This window comes from Acanthochromis polyacanthus, chromosome 17 (assembly GCF_021347895.1).
Source record: "Acanthochromis polyacanthus isolate Apoly-LR-REF ecotype Palm Island chromosome 17, KAUST_Apoly_ChrSc, whole genome shotgun sequence".
Taxonomy (NCBI): domain Eukaryota; kingdom Metazoa; phylum Chordata; class Actinopteri; family Pomacentridae; genus Acanthochromis; species Acanthochromis polyacanthus.
In genome coordinates, this window is record NC_067129.1 from 17445546 (window position 1) to 17454735 (window position 9190).

At 43.1% G+C, this 9190-nt stretch overlaps 1 protein-coding gene across 1 annotated transcript; it reads left to right on the forward strand.

Moving 5' to 3' along the window:
• The first annotated feature begins 2560 nt into the window (after positions 1 to 2560).
• Positions 2561 to 6222, forward strand: si:dkey-273o13.3 (uncharacterized). Its single transcript, XM_051937865.1, has 5 exons — positions 2561 to 2652; positions 2851 to 3012; positions 3161 to 3227; positions 3832 to 3936; positions 4599 to 6222. Coding segments are annotated over exons 1-5 (1152 nt in total). The 5' UTR covers positions 2561 to 2650; the 3' UTR covers positions 5415 to 6222.
• Positions 6223 to 9190: the final 2968 nt, after the last annotated feature.

Genomic DNA, 9190 nt, shown 5'->3' on the forward strand with positions numbered 1-9190 from the left:
AAGAGCAAGCAGGTCATCTGCCAAAGAGAAACAACTGAAAGGCAAGTCCTCTCACAGTGGCTCAACCCAGGGAACCTTGAAGAGCACAAAGAGGATTTCAAGAGGCACAGGAAATGATGGAAGTTTCCGCAAAGCCAAATCAATGGAGGCTCTCAGCACACCCAAAGAAGTGCATGGAAATGAGGATGAAGGGGAACAGGAGAGGAGGAAAACTGAAGCCAGGAAGAATTTAATGAAAGAAAAAATGAAGTTTTCTGCCTTCCTTAATGAGATCACTCGACAGGTACTCAGCCCAATGAGACTCACTACTCTTGGTGTTACAGATGTTCAAAGACCCTGCAGTCCAGGGCAGACTTCTCTTAGATCCAGGACGGCAGACAGCTGCACTGAGAAACCCAGACAGCTGCGAAGTCGGCCTACCAGTGTAGACTCAATTAACTCCAGCCGGCACTCCCGTACAAGCAAGCGCTCCCACTCTATTCGGCTTTCTCACTCAAGAAGTTTCCACCATCACAATCGACATACTTCAGAATCACCCCATCACATGTATCACAGGCCTAAAAGTTGCAATGACATTAGCTGTTTACACAGACGTCACTCATCTTCTCAAACTTCTCAGCATTGCTCCCAGTCACCTTCCTGTAATCACTGCCACCACCATCACCAAGGAGATCACCACACCTCTGGTCACCATCATCATCACCTTGAAGACTGCAAGAGCCCAAGTCATCACCTTCACCACAGAGATCACCATACACCAAGTCATCACCATCACCACAGACACCACCACAGTCCTGTCTATCAACAAGGAGATCACCATAGAGGCCACCACAACACACCACATCATCACAACTATGGAAACCATCATTACGGAGATTTCTACAGACCAACTCATCACCATGGTGAACACCACAGTTCAGCTCAGCATCATCACCATGGAGACCACCATGGTCATGGTCATCACCATCACCACAGAGACAACCATGGCCATGCTCATCACCGTCACCATGGAGACCACCATAATCCAACTCATCATCAAGATGGTTACCACACTACACCACATCACCATGGAAATAACCAGAGTTCAGGTCACCACCACAGTAGCAACCCAAATTCACGCCCTACAACACCACATCACCATAGTCACCACACCCTAACCAGTGATAACGGAGATCACCCCAGCCCAAAACATCTGCATCACCATGTAGACCACCACAGTGAACCTCATCTGCATCACCATGCAGACCACTACAGTGAGCCTCCTCTGCATCACCATGGAGACCACCACAGTGAGTCTCATCAGCATCACCATAGAGACCACCATAGTCCAGGCCAACACCATCCCCCAGAAGACCACCATACCGAAGCTCATCAGCATAACCATGGCGACCACCGTAATGATTCTCATTGTCATGGAGACCACCACAATGAATCTCATCATCACCATGGAGACCAGCACACTGATGCTCATGAGCATCACCATGGAGATCACCATAGTGAATCTCATGAGCATCACCATGGAGATCACCACAGTGAATCTCATCAGCATCACCATGGAGACCACCACAGTCCAGGCCATCAGTATCACCATGGAGACCACCACAGCGATGCTCATGAACATCACCATGGAGACCACCATGGTTCAAGCCATCAGCATCGCCATGGAAACCATCACAGCGATGCACATGAACATCACCATGGAGACCACCACAGTCCTGGCCATCACCATCACCATCACCATAGTGACCACCACAGCAAAGCTAATGAACATCACCATAGTGACCACCACAGCAAAGCTAATGAACATCACCATGGAGACCACCACAGTCCTGGCCATCACCATCACCATGGGGACCACCACAGCAAAGACCATGAACATCACCATGAAGATCACCACAGTCCAAGCCATCACCATCACCGTGGAGACCACCACAGTTCAGACCATCTTCATCACCATGGAGACCACCACAGTTCAGGCAATCTGCATCACCATGAAGAAAATGTTAATACAAGTCATCATCATGGACATCACCCCGAATCACATCTCAACCAATCCCACTCCAAAGAAAATCTTCTTGACCATGATGGACTCGATGACCACCACACTCATTTAAAGGGGCACTCTGCTGGCAGTTCACCTTCACACAGGCAGCCAGAGTCCCTTCACAGAAAGCCGGATTCCCCCAGGAACACTAGCAGCCCCTCCAGTCAGGATGAGGAGCGGACAAGCTTCCTTGGCCCATCTTCACATAAAGTAGGGCACTACACTCATTCATTAAATCTGCTGTTACAGTGTGCTCATTAAAAAATAATTGGCAGGGCCATAGCTGCTTGTGTTTTATGTGCTTCATTAACTAGTTATGTAATGGCGTTCCATTCATTTCCTTTGCTATTGATTTGGGCAACAGCATGCATAGCATGGTGGACAATAGATTATTCATTACAGAACAATAGATTAGTTATTCTGCACAAACTAATGGTAATCAATTTGACATTCCAAGCTGATGTTCTTTGTTCTTTTTCATGTTTAGCTTGTTTTATTCACTTTGCTTGTTTGGGCTTTATCAGTAGGAATTTTTGAATGTAACCTTTTAAATGAAAGCAGTTTGTTTTTTCATTGCAGGATAAAGCACATGAGCTGGGTAGAATCATGTAAGTGCAATGTTTTTTTGTGGTTTTGCTGACTGTTAAAAGTCATAACTCAAGTGATACTCATGACAATGATAATATGTAAAGATTAATTGACTAAATGGACCTTCATAACTGCTTTACATGTGAATATCATAGAAAACGTGAACATCATAAAAAATGTATGACAATATTGAACAAACTGTGCATCTGTCCTGACAGGATACTACAGGAGCAGAATGAAGGTCTGCACCAAAGTTTGCTGAAGACAGCAGTGAGGATGGAGTGTCTAGGAGAGGAATTCATGAGCAGCCAAAAGCTGTTGGAGGCAGAACTTCAGAGGACACGCTTGGAGCTCAGCAACCTCACAGAGAGGTTTAAAAGGTGAATGAGGCACTTTCAAGATGAAAGCTGCAAATGATGACCTGTATGACTGTATTACCTGACCTCTTGCTGTGTTGCATATAGCATGTACAATATACCACACTATTGCTGAATGACCTCTCTCTGCTTGCCTCTGCCTTCTCTCTAGACTACATGATAACTACTCCTCCACACAACAGACCAATAATCTTCTAGAGCAAAAGCTTCATTCAGTGGTGAGATATGACATATTGCTTTGTGTTTTGCACAAAAAAATCAATTACTTAATTATTAGAAACTTGGTGGAACATTTTGACATCTTAAATTCCCTCCCTGATTATTGATTTAACCCAGAAAAGCTTATCTCTGTGTATCAAAGTTTAGAGTTTTTCTTCTATGAAAGAAATCCCTTTCTCAAAATGGCTACAATCATACATTGTTGCTTCATCTAAAATGTTTTAACGCTCTTGAGAATTATAGTACTAGGGCATTATATTATACACCAAACAATTATTGAGCGAAGCAATAGTAAGCAGGTGGTGTGAGAGATTCAGAACAATTAGTATGTTAAAGTAACATATATGTGATGTATAAAACTCCAAAAGTCTGAATCTGGGCTTTTAAGACTGCCATTGATATGCTTCAGTTTTGAAGGGGAAAATGCTCAGTTCAGGTGTTGTCTGCTTATTTTGCTCGTGATATGCTTTCTAGCACATAAAGCGCACACAATGGACAACAAGATAAAACACTTCATTTTCAGTTTAGGGGGTCCTTTAAGTGCTCTACCTACCAAATTTTTATATGTCATGATCACTGTTCTTCCTAAACTTTCTGTGTTAGGCTCAGAATATGGAAGGCGAACGCGAGAGGTTGAACCAGCGTATTTCAGAGCTGACCGAGCAGCTCTCTGGTACAAAATTTGTCAACAACATGGATGTATTCAATGTAAGATTTTCTGTCTTCCTCCTTAAATTCAAGGCAACAGGCTTCACCTAAGCACTATCAATAGATTGCATTTTTTTTTTAAATGAATGTAGCCACATTGGTTTGTGAGCTGTGAAGCCTCGGGTTTAGAATTTAACTTTTCAGCTCCACCTCTTGCTTCTTATGTCTGGTTTCAAAAGAGCAAAAAGCGGATCTTAATGGATAAATTCCAAGCTCAGTGCATCAAAGCAGCAGTAGTTCACAAACCTGCATTTGACTGAATACTCAAAGACATTACCATCTGGTTAATGGGACTATAATTTTTATAATTTTAAAATGCTTGAGATGATAAATTCTCTTGAAAAATGTTTACTGAGGTAACAAATCAAATGAGAAGTAAGGTAAACTTCTATATAATCCAATTTCTTTTCGCAGCCAGAGGAGATGTCCCCTGCTGGCTGCAAGAAAAAATGCAGGATTAAAAAAACCTCCCGCTTTATATATATTTTAGTATTTATTGTGACTATGTTTAGCCACTTTGGGTAAGATTAGACAACCAGGTTCTTTGAAAGAGTTGTGAGCATCGACAGCATTAATATGTTTATTTAGTCACACAAAAAATTTAGTTTGACCTTGCATCGTATGCAATGACTTGATCACTTTGTTACATCTGCTTACTGTAGGTAGCATCAGTGCCAGCTGATACCAACCTTCATTTTCAACCAGATGATGCCATTGATCAGATGGTTCTCCCCATCGCTCCCCCTCCGGCGGAGTTCATGGACAGCCATAACTGTGGAAAGGCCAAAGCCACTGGACAGGAGCAACTTCTGGGTTCGGTTCCAGAGGAAGAGGAATCTGACTGGTCAGAGATGGGAGAGGAGACTCCACGGTTAATACTGACAGGATCAAGCAGAGGTCAAACATGGAGACACCAGGAAGGAGACCTGGACAAAGATAGTGAGTCGGGAGGCGAGGAAATCATCAGACGACACTCTTCTCGCCTAATGCAGATACCTCATCTGCAGTTCACCATCCACAATGAGATTTTATCAGCATCCCACACTAATTCCTGCCCTTCTGGTTTCAAGAATCTGTCTGATAGCTTGAAGGGAGAGGGAAGTTACAGGATCACAACAAGTCCAAGCCTTGGGTCTGCCATCCTGATCCGGTCAGCCAGCCTGGAGGAAATCCCTCTGGCACGCCATCACATGCAGAAAGAGCTGAGAGGCACAGAGGCCATGATGAACCTGCACCACCCAGGAGAGGATTCAGATAATGAGATCATTCATCACTGGAGAACGAGCGACAACAGGGACAGCAGAGCTTCAGAGTCAGACAACAGCCTGGCCAGCCTGCAGTCGGCCGAGCGGATGCTCAACCACTTCATGTGTGATCCTCAGTCCAGTGAAGGAAGAGAGGCAGGCAGGGCTGAGGTGCACGGATGGACAGGAGGGATTCCAGATGATGTGTTGAAAGACGAACGAACAAAGCTGTGACAGTGACATGAATGCACCGTTTACTGTGTCTGAAAGCATAATTTAAGTTGATCTTTATTCTTTGTGGAAAGCTAATTAAAGCTCTGTTCAGTTGCTCAGTGGTTCAGCTCTGCTAACGTGGTTTGAGGAGACTTAACCTTAAAATTTAAACCATAATTTACTGTATTTACTTTGATAGCCTGACATTAACACCTTTCAAACAACGCAGTGGGCTCCCTATACTAATTTAACCAATTATATGTGATTATTATAGCAGACACATGCTTAGAGTAATTGGAGGCAGAGGAATTAAATATATATGTACTTTTAAAAACACCTTAGATTTGTTCATTTGATGCTAAAATGTGTATTTCTGTTGCATAGATGCATATATAAGTAGACATAGTTTTTGTTTTCATCCGAGCAAAATACAAAAAAAAATTGTTTGTGTTGCTGAGAGGCATTATTAATTCATATAAGTTGTACTTTTTGCTGAAGTAGCCACAGTTACACACACCAAATGCATTGTCTGATGCTTTAAATTGTAAGTGCTCTAAAAATGTAAATATAAGAAAATATTTTTTTTCCTGTCAGTCGATGCTCCTGTTGTAAAAAGTATATATAGTAGACATATATAACATAAAGCAAACTTACAAATACAGTTCTAAAATAACTTTATGTCTATATACAAAAGTATTATCTTGTATTATGTATGTCTTTTCCCTCTTGTTGCAATAATTTGGCAAACTAAATGAGTACAACTAAACAAATGCATGTAAATCTGTCCATATAACAGCCAATAAACCAACATAAGAAACAGTGAAACATCTTTTTAACTGTATACATGTGTTTTTATTTCCGATTATGTTCTCTCAAGGAGGTACAGATAGGTAGACAGGTCTAGGAAGGCGTTGCTGTAAGTTCCGTTATGTAGTAAAGGTTCTTTAAATGTACGGTGAATGACAGAGGACATTATTAGAAAGTGGAGAACATTCTGTGGTGAACTAAACTTAGATACCCTGTGACACATGGCTTTGTGATGGCACACCGCTTGATCAACAAACATAACTGACAGAGTGGGAAAGTCCATCTACTTAAAGGAGAACTGTGACAGTAGAAGGATAGGTGTGTAGCACACCAACTGTTATCCAGGGTCAGTGCAGTGTTTGCAGGGTCACAAGAGATGGCTATTCATTTATGCATGCATTGTATGGAACTAGACAATAAACAGAAACAATTATTTGCAGTTACATATTTTGATTAAAATAAACTGGATTCATGTAGATGTGGGTCCCAGTTTGGATGGACATGAAATGTTGTGCAGACATTCATGATGCCCAGAGGATGAATCTTGATGATAATAACGATGATGAGTTCTAGTATTGAGATTTGTAGACTCCAGCAACTGCTGAATTGATTAAATTATATAATTAAGTTATATCATTACATTTACTTTCAATTATACGTACTTAGTATTGGTTTCTGTCTGTTGGTGTTGTGTGTTCATATGCAGAGTCAAGTCAATTTTAAAGGTTGATGCTACGTGTACGTCGGATTACCAGCCAATCACAAAGCGCGTTCATCAGCCGGCTCATTAATATTCATGTACGTCTCATTAATATTTATGAGAAGGGAAAGTGCCGTATTCGTAGGCCACAGGCTACGGGTACGGGTCCGTATCTGTAGACACTACCAATTTTAAATGGGTGATACAGTATTTAATCAAATCTGATATCTAATTTGTCCCACTTGAGATAATTTGAAATCACTTTGGTGAGCCCTTTCTAATGTAGCACTAGTAGTAGTTCAACATTTTAATGTAGTTTTTGACAAAGCTAATGACATTTCCATAAACCTCAGCTTTAAATTTGTATTTAGCAGTACTTAGCTTATGTTTGCAACTTTGCTTATCCGAAGTCCTTACAGACTGTTATGGTAAACACACCTGCTAAACATAAAAAGGCTGGCATTGTCAATGTGAGGATGTTAGCATATTAATGTTAGCATTTGGCTTGAAACACAGCTGTACCTTACAGGGCTGCCAGCTAACTAGACAAATTTGTTGTGTTCATGTGAACTGCATTAGAAATTGCTCTGTTTATAAGTTTAATTTTCTCCACATAACACTTTCAAATTCTTTTCTGTATTTATTTAGAACTTTTCGATGAAACGGTGAGAAATGTATTTACATGGATTAATAATGCTGTTTTACTGACATGCTAAGCCCTGAAGAACGACAGTCAGTGATTTGAAATTATCTCTTTGTTTGTACAGATTTAATTTGGTAGGAAAGACAATACAAAGGAGGGACTCACGACTGAGAGAGTCATGAATACTCTATGGGAGATTTCCCTAACACCACAGAGAGATGACACATGTCCCACTCCTCCCTGAAAAGGTTAACCATCTGAGTTTTTCCCAGCCAAGCTTGGAAACATCTGGCCAGTCATGTTGCACTTATTCAGACTTGGTGTCATGAAATTGTGCGCATATGTAGCCTAGCTTAGCTAGACTGTATTCCCGTTATAAGGGATTGTCGCGACAGGGATATACGGGAATACGGTCTAGCCCTCCTCCATTGACACATTTTGACAGGTTTTCAAGCTCCGAGCAGATCAGACCGAACCAATCAGAGCACCAGAGGCGGGAGTTAACGATGCGTCATCTTCAGGGCCGAGATTACCCCGCAACAGAGCGAGGTTTCTCTTGTGCGCTTTCCTCTGTTTTGCATGGGCTGAATTTGTCCTTAAAACCTCAACAAGAAGCAGCTCTTAAAGCTTTTCTTTTTAAAAAGGATGTATTTTTAATTCCGGCAGGTTGTACGATAGAATGCGTAATGCTGCCCTCCACTGTTGAAAGGGAGAGCTTAGATTTTCCTCTGGACCCCTGTACACAAAACATCATGGCGGAAAGGCAATTGTTAGGTCACTTAGTGATTGTGTCACACATGTGTTACGCTGATTGGCTCTCTCCAATTCAAGCTGTGATCGGTAGTCCCGCCTCTGGGCTAGATTTGGTTCAATGGAGCAGTTCCAAACTGACTTTATCCATCCATCCATCCATTTTCCTCCGCTTATCCGGGGCCGGGTCGCGGGGGCAGCAGGCGAAGCAGGTCGTTCCAAACGTCCCTCCCCCCAGCGACACTTTCCAGCTCTTCCTGGGGGATCCCGAGGCGTTCCCAGGCCAGACGAGATATATAATCTCTCCAGCGAGTTCTGGGTCTGCCCCGGGGTCTCCTCCCAGACGGACGTGCTCGGAAAACCTCCAGAGGAAGTCTCCCTGGAGGCATCCGAATCAGGTGGCCAAACCACCTCAACTGGCTCCTTTCGATGCGAAGGAGCAGCGGCTCTACTCTGAGCTCCCTCCGGATGTCTGAGCTCCTCACCCTATCTCTAAGGCTGAGCCCAGCCACCCTACGGAGGAAGCTCATTTCGGCCGCTTGTATCCGCGATCTTGTTCTTTCGGTCACTACCCAAAGCTCATGACCATAGGTGAGGGTTGGAACGTAGATGGACTGGTAAATCGAGAGTTTCGCCTTACGGCTCAGCTCCCTCTTCACCACGACGGTTCGGTACAACGCCCGCATTACTGCTGACGCCGCACCAATCCGCCTGTCCATCTCCCGCTCCATTTTCCCATCACTCGTGAACAAGATCCCGAGATACTTAAACTCCTTCGCTTGGGGAAGCAACTCCCCCCCAACCCGGAGGAAACACTCCACCGGTTTCCGGCAGAGAACCATGGCCTCGGACTTGGAGGTGCTGATCCGCATCCCTGCCGCTTCACACTCGGCTGCA